Source organism: Hypanus sabinus, chromosome 8, assembly GCF_030144855.1.
Source record: "Hypanus sabinus isolate sHypSab1 chromosome 8, sHypSab1.hap1, whole genome shotgun sequence".
NCBI lineage: Eukaryota > Metazoa > Chordata > Chondrichthyes > Myliobatiformes > Dasyatidae > Hypanus > Hypanus sabinus.
In genome coordinates, this window is record NC_082713.1 from 19,527,343 (window position 1) to 19,544,967 (window position 17,625).

At 41.7% G+C, this 17,625-nt stretch overlaps 1 protein-coding gene across 1 annotated transcript in view; it reads right to left on the bottom strand.

Moving 5' to 3' along the window:
- Window positions 1-44: 44 nt before the first annotated feature.
- The window catches only part of nkap (NFKB activating protein), a 38,735-nt gene continuing 21,154 nt past the window's right edge, over window positions 45-17,625 (bottom strand). The window contains exons 5-10 of the mRNA XM_059976777.1: window positions 15,407-15,526; window positions 13,454-13,496; window positions 5,212-5,318; window positions 4,480-4,558; window positions 2,749-2,898; window positions 45-449 (exon numbers count right to left, since the gene is read on the bottom strand). Of these exons, the coding sequence (XP_059832760.1) occupies window positions 275-449; window positions 2,749-2,898; window positions 4,480-4,558; window positions 5,212-5,318; window positions 13,454-13,496; window positions 15,407-15,526 (674 nt within the window). The 3' untranslated portion in view covers window positions 45-274. The remainder of the gene's footprint in view (window positions 450-2,748; window positions 2,899-4,479; window positions 4,559-5,211; window positions 5,319-13,453; window positions 13,497-15,406; window positions 15,527-17,625) is intronic.

Here is a 17,625-nt window from a genome sequence, read left to right on the forward strand (position 1 = left end):
ATACAAAACTAGAATGGTGATAGGAAATTTAAGGTTTCAAGTTTACAATATTAACATTCAATTTGAACCAGCTACAGTAAAACAAGCTTATAATATATCCAGATTATATTAAGGTTTTGATCAAAAACATTTTAAATGCTGAAAATGAAGGTAAAAAATCTGAAAATATCAAGCATTGCAATCACCTATCAAAAAAACAAAACTCAATCAGGTGATTGACCTGCTGCTGCACATTCCCAGGTTTTAAATAGAAGCTGTTTAAAAAATTTTATCTCTATTTCTCCTCCTTGCCCTTGGTCTTTCTTTGCACCATCTCCCTGAAACCAGAAAGGATCTTGTTCTCCCTCTTTAGCCGTTCCTCTTTGTTAAACGAAGCTAGGGCTCTCTTTTCATCTGCACTGTAAATCTGGTTCTCTTTACGGAGACGCACAGCCTCCATTCGGCGATGTCTGAACACAAAACAGGCAAAACTCAAGTCAGAGGATAAATATCACAATTATTCACACATTGATAAAGAATAAAATCACGACTAATATCCTACCATAACTGGATGCATGTCAGAAGCAAAATGGTCAATGAAAACTTATCATGTGCTTAAAATTCTTACATTTCTACTTTATTTTTAAGATCCAGTCATTCATCTGTTATTTTACAACTCAGTTTTATTAAACAGGCACTTTACAAATTAACCAATAAAATTAGTGGCAAACTTTACAATTTAGAACCTTATATGCTTTATGCAAGCAGGAGCTCTAATTGTGTCTGTTTTAGATAATATCATGAACAAAATCAGATAACAAGCCCACCCAGAGTTTTTGAGGTAGCGCAGTACAGTAGTATAATGCTATTACAGCGTCAGCGATAGGTTCAATTCCCACCGCTGTCAGGAGTTTGTGCGCTCTCCCTGTGACTGTGTGGCTTTCCTCCGGGTGCTCTGGTTTCCTCCCACATTCCAAAGACATACGGGTTAGTGGGTTAGTTGGTTACATGAGTGTAATTGGGCAGCGTGGGCTCATTGGGCCAGAAGGGCCTGTTACCAAGCTGCATCTCTGAATAGAATTTTAAAACAAAGACTTAGTGTAGCCCTATTTCTCTATCCAAATCCATCATCCAGGCTCCAAAGCTGGTCGTCACTTTCATAACTTTGTACATAATTTGCACACATTTGTAATGCAAGAAATTGAGAAGTTAATGATATTAATGGAGGGCATCTAAACGTGCAACGTTTTAAACAAAGATTCCAATAGTTCTAACAAATGCAAAGTTGAGGAGTAGGTATTTGGCAGGATGGGGTACTGGTAGAGATCAATAAGCCAATTTAAATGAAATTCAGTGGAAAGCTCTTGACAAGGGGTTTAATACCTGATGAGAAACGTAAATACATAAACTTAAAAAAAAAATTCTATTCTGCAATTCCTTCCTTGACATGTCTACTGTGGTGCAGTTTCCCAGGCGGAAAAGTGTTCCCATCTCCTCCAGCATTTGCAGTAGTGGTCTGAAGCAGAAATTCTACAACAGACAGCATGGCAGTGTAATGCTGTAAAAGCACCGGCAATTGGTAAAATAGTGTTCAATTCCACCGCTGTCTGTAAGGAATTTGTACTCTCTCCCTGTGACCGCGTGGGTTTCCTCTAATTGCTCCAGCTTCCTCCCACATTTCAAAGGTGTGGAAGATAGGTTTAGTGAGTTGTTACGTTCGTTCCGGAAGTGTGGCGACACCTGTGGGGTGCCCCAGCACATCTCAGACTGTGTTGCTCTTTGGTGCAAACACCACATCTCATTGTATGTTTCAAAGTATGCGTGACAAATAAAAGCAAATCTTTAAATGGGCAATACAACCAATCCAACCCTTATCTCAATCTCCACATACAGATGCAGATTTCTTGAAGAAATACAATCAAGAACCCTGCAACAACTCCACCTCCTGAAGCAGAAACTCCAAGGGAAACTAGAGTCACCTTTCCAACACCTTTAGATCCAAGACAGATTCGGCAGCTAACTTAGTTGACAAAGGTGATCCTTCCTTAACCGGCTGTATCACTGGCTTTCATTTACTACCTTAGTTGCTCTTTGATTCCACACACAAACCCCTTTAGACTGATCTCCTTGTTGCAGAAGAACTTGCACCTCAATAAGGCCTTAAAAATATTTTACACTGAATTCATCAATTTCCTACATCAAAATGCCACTGAGCAGCTGACCGTCATTTGATATACCCTCAAGAAGAGTTTTGTCCATTTTTTTCCCCAAGTGAAAATACAAAATCCTACAACTATATAATAGTGGTAGTAGTGCCATCACCCGAGTCAAGCATAAAATCCTTCCAAGGGTTTGTTCCCTTAATGGAGAATGCATGTGCATAACTTTATTTCACGTGGGGAGGCTGTTACACGGGTAGCTACCACACAGTCTTTGACAGGTTGGGGTCAGGATCCAGTAGAATGGCATCCAAGATGACTGGGTGCCCTTCACTGCTGCAGCCTTCCGCCACCTTCACTGCCGCTGTGATTGAGGGCTTGCTTGGACCCTCCCACTTGACGCTACCAGGAGCTAAGCTTCAGACGGCTTTGCTCTTGGGATCTCAGGAACTCACAGGCCTCTCCACACAAAGTGATAATCCTCGGAGAAGCTATGTCATAGATACTTTCCCTTCTTCCTTTCACCAAGTTTATAAATTCTACAGAACATAAATTAAAACTTTAAACAGAATTTCAAACTTGAAGTGCACTGTTAGAAAAAGCTTCCTACCTGCTTCCACTCATTACGTAACCAGAATGTTCAAAGGAAGCAATCTGCTCACTTGTCAGACCAATTTCACCTCTTCGTGGAATACGCTTCCCAGCCTTCACGTACTCAGCCATGGCAGCCCCTTCACCAGGAAGCAGAGCGTGACCGTAACTAGAAGTCAGAGATGGTTAAGTGCATGAGTAATGAACTTTAATTCTCCATAGAGCCTTACAGCACAGTACAGACCCCCCAGCCTACAATATTGTGTTAACCTTTTAACCTACTTCAAGATCTAACCCTTCCTTCCTGCATTTTGTTTGATGTTCCTTTTCGTGCCTTGTGGCAATCTTGCCGTTCCTTTAGCATTTTGGTTTGTATTTTGATGAGGTTGAATTGCTAGCTCGACACTCAACCCAGCCTGGATGGAAAGCATGCAAAGAACTGGCTGGGTTCAAACCTGAGACCACTCACCCTGAAGTCCATTGCAGCTGCCACTATGCCACCGGCTCACAATTCCTTCTTACTTTTTCTTTCATCAATGTGCCTAGCCAAGAGTCTCTTAAATGTATCTGCCTCTACCAATACCCCATGAACCCACGTCTGTAAAAACCTACCTCTGAACAAGGTCAGTATTTTAAAATAAAAGAAAATGAACTGCTGGAAGCCAGGCAGTAGACTACACTGAAATGGACAGGTCAAGATCCTTCAGGATCTGCTAAGTTCACCATTTGCTTTTTTTGTTCCAAATTGCTGTATGTACAGTCTCTTGAGGCGTCAAAACAGCTGCTTTGACACAACTAGTGTGGTAGTGTAGTGGGTAGTGCTTGTCGCTCTCACTTTCAGCTTCCACTGCTGGCTAGCAGTCTTGCAAAAAGGAGCGCAAATGTGTAAATCTCTTCCTCCAGTACAGAGCCTCTCCAACAGCAAGATTCATGTGACGCCTCCTTGCTGGTGACACACGGAAACCAAACTCCTTTCAGACTCAGGCTGAACTAAAGAGGACAGGCAGGAGGTCTGGCTCCCACACACGTAGCAGAGAGGCCCACTCGTGTGTGCACACACCGTAGTTCCCCAGCTAAGGGTAAATAGCCCCACTGTCTCGTTGGCAGCCTTGGGAGAGGTGAGGCCTATGGGAGTAAACCCAGACAGCAAATCTGAAGTAGAGCCCCTAAGGCAGCTGGACACCATCGAACATCCTTCCGGCAGCTCCTGCAGCCAAGCTGATGCCAAATGTATTGCTTCATAAGCTTTCCTTTGGACTACACTAGTGAGGCAGAGAGGGGAGTCTTGATGACTGGGCATCTCAAAATCTCCATACCGTCTGCCCAGGCTTGTGATCATGATCATCAACCATTGTCCTTCTAGACAGACGGATACCATCTACTACTAAAGTCTTCAGTCTCTGTGACAGTATTTTAAAAAACACTGCTAAGGTACCATTCAGTGCCAGTTACAAGTCATTTGTGTTAAAACGGAGACTACCTTCTCCCTCTCCTGGTCACATCTTTCACCTGCCAGTTTGTGCTCCTTCCATTCCTCCCTTCTTATTCTGGCTTCTGCACCCTTTCTTTCCATTTCTGATGAACGGTCTTAGCCTGAAAACTCGACTTTTCAATTCCCTCCATAAATGCTGCCTCACCTACTGAGTTTTTCTGGCAGTCTGTATCTGTTGCATATGTATTAAAAATTTGATTCAATTTAAAAGTGTAGAAAATACGATCATCTACTTAAAAAGAAAATGCAATCACTTACTTCAGCGGCTTGTCATCATCTTGGGCAGAGTGTTGCTTTGGAGCTTCAGGTCCATACAAGATGTCCTCCTCATGTGCACCTTCAAAAGGAAAAGTTCACCAAGGTATTAATTAGTTAAACAAGTAGAATGAAATTGAGAAAATCTCATTAATTTTCTGCCTAGCTCACCCTCCGACCTTGTCCTCCTATGCCATTCTAATGAAGCTTAACGCAAGATCTATACACAGCACCTTATGTTTTGTTAGCCACACTACAGCGATGAGAGTAATAATATTAGATAAACCATTCCATTATCTGCATTTGTAGCTCCTCTAAACTTGGAGTCTGATTTAATTACTTAATCAATTTCTGGTGAAACTCCCTCCATCCATTATATTTTATGTAGGCCAGCTCCTATAAGTATGACTCAACTCAAAGTTTTGTGGAAAAATTATGGATTCTGATTGCAAATATATCCAAATAAGGACTCTTGCATTACAGGGTGGGGAGGGAGTGTTTGCATTCCTTGAAAATGTCCCTCTTGCAATTTTGCATAACATTAAGAAATATCATCTATACCCGTGTGCACAGAAATAAAATGAAAAATATCCACATTTACTTTTTTTTTCCTAATTTCATAAGAGTGAACTTTCAACCTGTACCAGAAGTTTCAGCTGTGTTCTGTGAACACTGCAAGGGCAAATTTCTGCTTGTCAAACTGCCGTAACATGATGCTTGTCTGTACATACTTACGTGTTTTTTCTACCCAGATAGCTTCATGTTCGCTTTCTTCGTCAGATTCGTCACTACTCGATTCAGATACTTTTTTCTTGTTCTTTTTTGCTTTCTTTGGTTTCTTTCTATTAAATTAAACAAACATTTGCTTTCTTAAGATATTGTATTTTTCTCTCCATTATTAATTCGCTGCTATCAAGACTTTTTGGGAAGGAGCAGAGTGGAAGTGGGGAAAGGACCAAAAAAGCAGAGAGGTAGAGGGAGGAGGGAGAAGTGATATTGTGCATCTTGCATCCAAAAGTTTTGTTACAAGCATTTCTCTTTTTTTCATGGGTTAATTAATGAAAGGCAAATGTTGAACTACTGAATTTATAGCAATGCTTTCACCAATGTACACCCTGCTTGTCAAGAGCACACACCTGATCAGGACAAAGGATTTCTTTGTGAGTCCTATTCTATCATTTGAAATTACGACAAGTTACTTTACCTTTCCCCAAATTAAACTAATTTAAAAATTGAAAAAAAATGCCAGAGAATGAAACAGAACGGGGAATGGGAATAAATTCCTTATTTTTATTCTGCAATTAGAGAAACCAACCTTAACCCTGACCTCAAACCAAACTAATTGGGCCACTCTTTCCCCTTCCTCTCAGTTTCTGATGTCGGGTCTCCCTGAAACATCGATAGTTTGCTCCCCTCCAGAGATGCTGTCTGACCTGCGGAGTTCCTCCAGCATTTTGTACATGCTCCTCAGGATTTCCAGCATCTGTAGAATCTCATGTATTTGGACCACTATTTCTTTGTAATATATAGCCCGTTCCACAAAACTCATTACAGCAGGTGAGGTTGCTTTGAGATGTGCTTAACATATAAAATGGCTGTATCATTTAGCTTGTAGAAATAACAGAGTGGTGAATCTGTGGAATTTGTTGCCACAGGTAACTGGGAAGCAAAGTCTGTATGTATATTTAAGGCAGGGGTTGATATTCTTGATGGGTCAGGGCATGAAGGGATACAGGGAGAAAGAAGGCAGGAGACTGGGGCTGAGAGGATAAACGGATCAGCCATGATGAAATGGCGGAGCAAGCTTGATGGGCCAAATGGCCTAATTATGCTCCTATATAATACAAAACCTACAACACAATACAGTTCCTTTGGCCCATAATGCTGTGCCAAACATGTACTTATTTTAGAAATTACTTAGGGCTCCACAGCCCTCTATTTTTCTAAGTTCCAAGTACCTATCCAGGAGTCTCTTAAAAGACCCTATCGTATCTGCCTCCACCACAGCTGCTGGCAGCCCATTCCACACTCACCACTCTGCGTAAAAAATTTACCCCTGACATCCCCTCTGTACCAACTCCCAAGCACCTTAAAACTGTGCCTTCTTGTGTTCGCTATTTTAGCGCTGGGAAAAAGCCTCTGATTATCCACATGATCAATGCCTCTCATCATCTTATACACCTCTATCAAGTCACCTCTCATCCTCCATCGCTTGAAGCAGAAAAGGCCAAGTTCACTCAACCTATTCTCGTAAGGCATGCTCCCCAATCCAGCCAACATCCTTGTAAATCTCCTCTGCACCCTTTCTTCTTCTATTTTTTTTGTTTTTTGTTTTTTATTAGTTTTTTTATACATTTTACAAATTAAAAAAACCCAAATCAAAATGAGGAACATTAATACAGTGCAAAATTAAGCATACAATGACAATATTAAAAAAAAAACACCTAAATTGAAGACAAGTAAACTTAGTGTCCTCCCCAAGCCCCACAACACAAAAAAAAACTCCAGACCAACCACAACACAATATAGAGAATATAAATCAGGACAATCAAACCCCAAAACTGTGAATACACTTAGCAACAGAGGATAATAATGCCTACTACCAGAAAAAAAGGGAGCTGAAAGCAAGGGACCGAAAAGAAAAAAAACCCTAGTCAAGAGGGAGGTTATGAAAGTACTCGATAAAAGGTCCCCAAACCTTATGGAACTTTAAATCCGAATTAAGAACTGAATAATGGATTTTTTCGAGGTCCAAGCAGGCCATAATGTCGTTAAGCCATTGAGCATGAGTGGGCGGGGCAACATCTTTCCATCTAAGGAGGATCAAGCGTCTAGCCAGGAGAGAGGCAAAGGATAATATTCGGCATTTGGTCGGACTCAGACGTAAATCTGTCTCACCCCAGAAACCGAATAAAGCAATTAAGGGGTTTGGTTCTAGATGCTGATTCAGAATATACGATAACGTAGTGAAGACATCTTTCCAAAATTTCTCCAAGCTAGGACAGAACCAGTACATATGAATGAGAGAGGCCTAGCCCCTCTTGCATTTATCACAAAGCGGACTAATGTTAGGGTAGAATCGAGATTGTTTAGATTTAGACATATGGGCTCTATGAACAATCTTGAACTGTAAAAGGCAATGGCGAGCACAAAGAGAGGCTGAATTAACCGATTTGAGAATTGAGTCCCAACTCTCATCAGTTAAGGAGATATTTAAATCCTGCTCCCATGTCACTTTAGTTTTATCCACAGGGGCCCGTCGTAAGGCTGCTAATTTATCTCGAATAATTGATATTAAACCTTTACCTAGTGGATTAATGGAAAGAAATAAGTCCATAGCATTTTTCGCAGGCATTTCAGTAAAGTTAGAAATTAAAGGAGCAATAAAGTGTCTAATTTGGAGATATCTAAAAAAATTAGCATTGGGCAGATTGAACTTAACAGAAAGCTGTTGAAAAGAAGCGAAGCGATTATCAATGAAAAGAGCTTCAAAATGTCTAATGCCCTTCCTATACCAAACATGGAATGCTGAATCGTACGTAGTAGGTAAAAAAAGGTGATTATGTACGACAGGGCTGGAAACGGAAAAACCATGGAAACCATAGCATTTCCTAAACTGAGCCCATATACGCAAAGTGTGTCTAACAAGAGGATTAGCTACTAATCTGGACAGACTACTAGGGAGTGCAGAGATAGATAATTCTTTAGTGAAGCTCAACTCCATTGCCACCCAATTAGGGCACTCAGGTTGGCCATGGAAGAAAGACCAAAAGGTAACACAACGTATATTAGCTGCCCAATAATATAAACGAAAGTTAGTTAAAGCCATGCCACCCTCTTTTTTAGGTTTTTGGAGATGGATTTTATTAATTCTAGAGTGCTTATTCCTTCCACAGATATGACAAAATAATAGAGTCTAAGGAATCAAAAAAAAGATTTAGGAATAAAAATTGGGATAGATTGAAATAAGTATAAAAATTTGGGGAGAACATACATTTTAACAACATTAATACGACCTACCAAAAACATAGATAGAGGTGACCATTATACCAGACTCTGTTTTATAGCATATGAAAGACTGGCAAAGTTTTCACGAAAGAGATCTTTAAACTTCCTTGTGACTGTAATTCCAAGATAAGTAAATTGATTATGGACTACTTTAAAAGGGAGATCACGAAATGTTAATTCTTGTGCTTCTTTATTAATTGGGAAAAGTTCTCTCTTATGTAAATTAAGTTTATAGCCAGAGATCTGGCTAAACTGGTCAAGAAGTGAAAACATTGGAGGTAAGGATATAGACGGATTTGAGAGAAAGTAATAAGTCATCAGCATAAAGAGAAACTTTATGCTCAACACCCCCTCTCCAAATCCCGGTCAATTCAGGACAACTTCGAAATGCTATCGCCAAAGGTTCTATAGCCAAATCAAAGAGAAGGGGACTTAAGGGGCATCCCTGATGGGTGCCACGTTTGAGATTAAATACCTGGGATTTCTGAAAATTAGTTAAAACAGAAGCAGTAGGACACAGGTACAGCAATTTGATCCAAGAGATGAAACTTTGACCGAGGTTAAATTTTTCTAAGACTGCAAAAAGGTAGTTCCACTCTATACGATCAAATGTTTTCTCTGCATCGAGGGAAATAACACATTCAGGAATCCCAGTTGGAGGAAAATATAAAATATTAAATAAACGCTGAATGTTAAAAAAAGGGAGACGGTTTTTAATAAAACCTGATTGGTCATCAGAGATAATAGAGGGAATAACGGTTTCTAATCTATAAGCCAAAACTTTAGCTAAGATCTTTACATCAACATTAAGCAAAGAAATCGGCTTATACGAGGAACACTCTGTTGGGTCTTTACCCTTTTTTAATAGAAGAATAATAGATGCCTCATTAAAAGAGGGTGGCAATTTGCCGTAATTAAACGAGTCAGATAATACTGAAAGTAACGGAGGAGAAAGAAGTGAAGAGAATGATTTATAAAATTCTACATCAGGTCCAGGAGATTTCCTTGAGGACAGCTCTGCATCCTTTCTATAGTTTCCACATCCTTCCAGTAGTGAGGTGACCAAACTGAGCACAGTACTCCAAGTAGGGCCTGACCAGGCTCCTATATAGCTGTAACATTACCTCTCGTCTCTTGAACTCAATCCAACGATTGATGAAGGCCAATGCACCATATGCCTTCTTAACCACAGAGTCAACCTGTGCAGCAGCTTTCAAAGTGGACTATGGACTCAGACCCCAAGATCCCTCTGATCCTCCACACTGCCAAGAGTCTTACCATTAATACTATATTCTGCCATCCTATTTAACCTGCCAAAATGAACCACCTCACTTACCTGGGTTGAACTTCATCTGCCACTTCTCAGCCCAGTTTTGCATCCTATCAATGTCCCGCTGTAACCTCTGGCAGCCCTCCACACTATTCACAACACCTCTAACCTTTGTGTCATCAGCAAATTTACTAACCCATCCCTCCACTTCCTCATCCAGGTCATTTATAAAAAAATAATGACGAGCAAGAGTCCCAGAACAGATCCCCGAGACACAGTGGTCATTGACCTCCACACAGAATATGACCCGTCCACAACTACTCTTTGCCTTCTGTGGGCAAGCCAATTCTGGATCCACAAAGCGAGGTCCCCATGGATCCCATGCCTCCTTAATTTTTCAATAAGCCTTGCATGGGGCACCTTCTCAAATGCCTTGCTGAAATCCATATACACTACATCTACTGCTCTACTGTCATCAATGTGTTTAGTCACAGCCTCAAAAAATTCAATCAGGCTCATAAGATATGACCCGCCTTTGACAAAGCCATGCTGACTATTCCTAATCATATTATGAACACCTGGAGAGGCATAAATCCTGCTGCTCAGGATCTTCTCCATCAACTTACCAACCACTGAAGTAAGACTCACTGCTCTAAAATTTCCTGGGCTATATACTCCCTTTCTTGAATTAGGGAACAACATCTGCAACCCTCCAATCCTCCGGAACCTCTGATGATGCAAAGATCATTGCCAGAGGCTCAGCGATCTCCTCCCTCGCCTCCCACGGTAGTCATCCAGGCCTGGTGACTTATCTAACTTGATGCTTTCCAAAAGCTCCAGCACATCCCCTTTCTTAAAGACTATATGTTCAAGCTTTTCAGTTTGCTGTAAATCATCCCTACAATCGTCAAGTTCCTTTTCTGTAGTGAATACTGAAGCAAAGTATTCATTAAATACCACCACCATCTCCTCCAGTTCTATACACACTTTTCCACTGTCACACTTGATTGGTCCTATTCTCTCACATCTTATCTTCTTGTTCTTCACACACTTGTAGAATGCCTTGGGATTTTCCTTAATCCTGTTCACCAAGGCCTTCTCATGGCCCCTTCTGAGGCCATTTTTTTTTGTAATTTTTTTAAATTGAAGTTCATCAAACATTTCCATAAGATGTATTTCAGACATTGTACATATACATCATATAATCATATATATCACAAATCTCCACAATTTATCTGAGGTATACACTTATAGAAAAGAGTGGAACTTAAGCTCCTTCCTGCTAGCCTTATAATCTTCTAAATCTCTACCATTACCTAGTTTTTTGAACTTTTTGTAAGCTTTTCTTTTATTCTTGACAAAATTTTCAATGGATTTTGTACACTATGGTTCCTGTACCCTACCATCCTTTCCGTCTCATTGGAACGTACCTATGAAGAACACTACATAAATATCCCCTGAACATTTGCCAAATTTCTGCTGTACATTTCCCTGAGAACATCTATTTCCAGTTTATGCCTCCAAGTTCCTGCCTGATAGCTTCATATTTCCCCTTACTCCAATTAACTTGTCTGTTCGTATCCCTCTCCAAAGCTATGGTAAAGGAGATAGTGATCACAATCTATCTCCAAAACACTCTCCCCACTGAGACCTGACCAGGTTCATTTCCCAATACCAGAACAAGTACAGCCTCCCTTGTAGGCTTATCTACATACTGTGTCACAAAATCTTCCTGAACGCACCCAACAAACTCCACCCAATCTAAACCCCCTGCTCTAGGGAGATGCCAATCAATATTTGGGAAATTAAAATCTCCCACCACGACAATGCTGCTATTATTATACCTTTCTGGAATCTGTCTCCCTTTCTGCTCCTCAATATCCCTGTTACTATTGGGCAGCCTATAAAAAACACCCAGTAGAGTTATTGGTCCCTTCCTGTTCCTAACTTCCACCCACTGAGACTCAGTAGATAACCCCTCCATGACGTCCACCTTTTCTGCAGCCGTGACACTGGGGATCAGCAGTGCTATGCCCCCACCTCTTTTGCCTCCCTCCCTGTCCTTTCTGAAACATATAAATCCTGGCACTCTAAGTAGCCATTCCTGCCCCTAAGCCATCAAAGTCTCTGTAATGGCCACAACATCATAGCTCCAAGTACTGATCCATGCTTTGTTCATGATGCTTCTGGCATTAAAATAGACACATCTCAAAAGCGTATCCCTTCTCTATCACCTGCTTGTCCTCCCTCTCACACTGTCTATAAACTTTCTTGTGAGCCAATTGCCCTTTTCTCCGTCTCTTAAGTTCAGCTCCCACCCCCCAGCAATTCAAGTTTAAACTTTTCCCAATAGCCTTGGGAAACCTCCCTGACAGGGTATTGGTCACCCTCGGATTCAAGTGCAACCCATCCTTTTTGTACAGGTCATGCCTGCCCCAAAAGAGGTCCCAATGATCCAGAAATCTGAATCACCGCCCCCTGCTCCAATCCCTCAGCCACGCATTTATCCTCCACCTTATTCTATTCCTATACTCACTGTCGCGTGGCACAGGTAATAATCCCAAGATTATTACCTTTGAGGTCCTGCTTCTCAGCTTCTTTTGTAACTCTCTGTAATTTGCTTTCAGGACTTCCTCCCTTTCCCTACCTATGTTGTTGGTACCAATATATACTACGACCTCTGGCTGTTCACCTTCCCACTTCAGGATATCGTGGACGCAATCAGAAACATCCCAGACCCTGGCACCTGGGAGGCAAACTACCATCCATGTTTCTTTCCTGCATCCACAGAATCGCCTGTCTGACCCCTAATATAGAGCCCCCTATCACTGCTACCATCCTCTTCCTTTTCCTACACTTCTGAGCCACAGGGCCGGACTCTGTGCCAGAGGCAGGGACACTGATGCTTCCCCCAGGTAAGCCAAGTACTCAAACAGGAGTACTTATTGTTAAGGGGGACAGATGCAGGGGTTCTCTCTAATATCTGACACTTTCCTGTCCCTCTCCTGACTGTTACCTACTTACCTGTCTCCCAAGGCCCTACTTGCCTATAGCTTTTCTCTATCACCTCCTCACTTTCCCTGACCAGATGAAGGTCATCGAGCTGCATCTCCAGTTCCCTAACCCAGTACCTAAGGAGCTGCAGCTCGACACCATGGTCAACTTGGACTCACTGGGCTGAAGGACTTGTATCCATGCAGTCAGTGACAGGTCATTGAGACCCTGGTGGGCAAATGAAACACTTCAAAGGTAACATCAACATCAGCCTGAGGAAGTTCAACATCAGATCTAAAAACTGGGAAAACATTTACACTCAGTAGATCCATGTGGAGGAAATCTGGTCGAGAGGGAGCTGTGCTACATGACAGCAAACTCCGCTGTGCCGCAGAGAACAAGCGACAGCTGTGAAAGGAGAGACAGAACCACCAATAGACCCAAATACTAACCACCACCATCACTTATTCTTGCCCACACTGCAACAGAATACCGTATTGCGAATCCCAGATTGGCCTCTACAGCCACCCGAGGACATACCAACACACAACCCCTTAGGAGAACATTGTACTTGACTCGAGTGATCGCACTACTGTCAATGCTGTAATGCTCTATGACTCCCTAACAATTAAAATGGTTGTCAAAAATATTAATTTGCATTAGGTTTGCCAGATAAAAGCTAGACCCAGATATAAAGTGTCTTACTTTTTATGGGATTTCTTCTTCTTCTTTTTCTTTTTATCTTTATCTATTAAAATACAAGAAATACATTTAGTAATTAATACACAGTAAAACTTGGGTAATCTGGCAAGCTTGGGACTCTGGTTGCAATTTTTGAACTCTTGGATGTTACTCTTATTAATAGATAGATAGAAGGATACTTTATTGATCCCAAAGGAAATTAACAGTGTCATTGTAGCATTACAAGTGCACAGATATAAATATTAGAAGAGAAATAGAAAGCACGAAAAATAAGTTACTACAAACAGTCTAACAGGAAGGGGGCATCACTTCCCTGGCTATAGGTTGACTCATTATTGAACCTAATGGCATAGGACAAGAATGACTTCATATAGCGCTCTTTGGAGCAGTGCAGTTGCCTATTACTAAAAGTGCTCCGCTGTCCAGCCAAGGTGGTATACACAAACAGACTTGATTTAAAAATGACATGTTACATAGCACTGAATCTGGTGGACTTTAAAGACAGTGTGAATTTGAGACCTTCCAAAAGGCCATTGTAACTCAGATCAAATCCCAGTCAAACATTAAACAACACTAGCTGAGAAACATAGGACCCCAACCAAACTATACCTCAACTTACAAGTATATTTTTAAATTTTCGTCATGATATTCTTTCTCTAATCCTAGCTTCTTGCTAATCTTTAATTGCTTGACTACTAGTGGCTATGCCTTCAGCTTCCATGACTGGAAATTCTAACTCTTCACCTCACTACCTTACCTTCCTTGAGACACTCGTTAAAGCTCATCCATTTCTTTTTGGTCATCTTCAAGGTGGCTAGTTTTTCTGTTCTTAAAGAAGGGCAGCAGGACAAGCCAGGGGAACTACAGTCCAGACAGCATGACAAAGTAAATTTATTATCAAAGTACATATATAACACATATACTATCCTGAGATTCATTGTCTAGTGGGCGTTAACAGTAAATACGAAGAAACACAATAGAATCAAAGAAAAATCTCACATAAAAACGAACAAGCAGTGTTAAAGACAACAAACTGAGAGAAAAAAACAAAGAAATAATAGCAAACAAACAAATAAATATCAGGAACGTGAGTTGTCGAGTCCTTGAAAGGGAGTCCATAGGTTGCAGAATAAGATCAGTGTGGCGTGAGTGAAGTTAACCCCTCTGGTTCAAGAGCCTGATGGTTGAGGGGTAATAACTGTTCCTGAACCTAGTGGTATGGGTCCTGAGGCTGCTGCACCTCTTTCCTGATGGCAAAAAGAAGCGAGCATGCCCTGGTGGGGTCCTTGATGATGGTTGCTACTTTCCTGCGACAGTACTCCTTGAAGATGGGGGCTTTACCTGTGATGGACTAATTTTTGTACGCTTTTCTATTCAAAAGCATGAAGGGCATGGAGTTACTGGAAGGGACAGAATCTATCAACATTTGAACAGGCAGAGTCTGATAAGGAGGAGTCAGCATAGCTTTGTGGATGTGAAATCCTGCTTGATGAATGAGCTTTCTAGAATTTTCTAACCTAAAAGGAAGATGAGGGTAGGGCAGTGGATGTTATCTGTATGGACCAGCAAAGCCTTCTACAATCGCTGAAAGGGAAGACGGTCATGATAGATAACAAAAGGATTTTGAAAATTTAGAGAAGTGGGACAAGGAGTGGCAAATGTCCAGGGTGGGAGGGGTCCTTGACTATTTTAGCTGCTCTTCTGAAGCAATGAGAAGGGTACACAGAGTCAATGGATGGGCTGAGGTCACTTCTCTCTACAGGTCACCAAACCACCAATTCTACCCCATGTACACTAATTGCAAAGTACACTCCACCCCACACCATTCACTCTCTGCAGCCTGTTTCTTTCCTTTTGCTTCTGTGTTCCTGTTTCTTTTTTCTGTACACCCAGAACACAGAGCAGAGTGTGAATGGGTGCGTGCGTGTAAATGAGAGGGACTAGTTTATATCTTACCAGTTAGGTCGCTTTCGCTGTCAGAATCTGATTCACTTTCTTCAGAATGTTTATGCTTTTTCTTTTTTGATTTCTTCTTTTTATTCTTCTTCCTTTTTTTCTTTTTCTTCTTTTTGTCCTCTGCAGGAGATATTAGAGGGTTTATATCCAATGTACACATACTGAATATGCCTTGTTCCATACAAAAAGTAATGAATTCTTTTTAATAGCAGTATATGTTGATTATAATGAACATGGGTTCCCTGATTTCTCATTGGGTTTACTGAGTGAGTAGATTAACCAAAATATGATTTCTCGTCCTGCATTAATTGATTTTAGTCACGTATGTGGTAGAAGCATCATTGCTGGTAAGTTAGGGAGTAAAATCAGTGTGTTTCCACTCCAGAAACACTATTCTATTAGATGTAGATATAATAGGAGGGCAAAACCAGGCTCAGCCAAGCTACGATTATACAGCGGACTCTCACTATTAACACTGCCACAAATAACATTCAATTAAACTACAATTCTCCATTCGTGTTTCCCCTTCCCACCTTCTCTTCTTACCCGCCCATCACCTCCCTCTGGTGCTCCTCCCCCCCCCACCTTCCCTTCCTTCCATGGTCTTCTGTCGTCTCCTATCAAGATTCCCCTTTCTTCAGCCCTTATCTCTTCCATCAACTTCCCAGCTCTTTACTTCACCCCCACCCCCTCTCCCGGTTTCAGTAATTACCTGCCACCCTATACTTCTTCCTCCCCTCCTGCCACCTTCCTATTCTGACTTCCTCCCCCTTCCTTTCCAGTCCTACAAAGGGGCTCGGCCCAAAATGTCGACCGTTTACCCTTCTCCATAGATGCTGCCTGGGCTGTGGAATTCCTCCAGCATTTTGTGTGTGGCTTTAGAAATTAAAGAACTGTATCCTAGCAAGGAGTTGATACTTCTTGGCTGGGACATTAGCAAGAAAAACTAGATTGTGGCAAAATCTATTTTTATAGGTAGTTTGAAATTTTAACAAACTGATATTCTGGCATCCCAATCAGCGGGGGGGAGCAACTCAGAGAAGAGATTTGTCACAGGTTGGCAGCGCTTGTTTAAAAAGAGAGCTTCGCGGGCATTTGGTTTCATTCCAGCGTCCCAATCAGTGGCTGGAGAAATGCAGAGAGGAGATTTCTCGCAAGTCATGGGCGCTTGTTTAAAAGGACAAGTTTGTGTGCATTCGGTGTCATTCCAGCATCCCAGTCAGCAACGGGAGCAGTGCAGGGAGGAGTATAGAAGGGACAAGCAGAGTGATCATTGTTGCAGTGGGCATCGTTGGGAGTAGGAGAGAGTGCAGTAGCTCAAACGAGGCTTTTGCTCAGAAGAGACATTGGCTCTGGGTGTTTTTGCTAAATTTCCCTTTTTTCTTATTGTGTCAGGGGTATTTAGTGTAGTTTAAATGGCCATTGTGTGTTCTTCTTGCTAGATGTTGGGAGTCTCCTTGAAGAATGTGTTAGGGATCTGGAGAAGCAGCTGGATGACCTTCAGCTTGTACGAGAGAGAGAGAAGATCATCAATTGGAGTTGCAAGGAAGCAGTCATCCCTAAGGTGCAGGAGGTGGGTAGCTTGGTGACTGTCAGGAGAAGGTAGGGTACGGTGAATAGGCAGTTAGTGCAGGGCACCCCTATAACCATTCCCCTCAAGAATCAATATACCATTTTGGAACCTGCTGCAGGGGAATGCCACAGAGTCCAGGTTATGAGTCTGTGGTGCAGAAGGGAAAGAAGGAGATAAAGGGCAGCAGTAGTGATAAGGGACTCAATAGTCAGAAGATCAGACAGGAGATTCTGTAGATACGAATGGGACACCCAGATGGTATGTTGCCTCCCAGGTGCCAGGGTCAGGGACGTTTCAGATCGCATCCACAGCATTTTGGAGGAGGAGAGGGAGCAGCAAGATGTCTTGGTACTTATTGTACCAATGTCAGAGGAAGGAAAATAGAAGAGGTGCTGAAGAGAGAATTTAGAGAGTTAGGCAGAAAGCTGAGAAGCAGGACCTCCAGGGTAGTAATTTCTGGATTCCTACCTGAGCAATGAGCCAGTGAGGGTAGAAACAGGATGATTTAGCAGATAAATGTGCAACTGAGAAGCTGGTGCAGGAGGTAAGCCTCAGGTTCTTGGATTACTGGTGTCTCTTCTGGGGGAGGTATGACCTGTACAAAAGTAACGGGTTACACCCGAACCTGAGGGGGACCAATATTCTC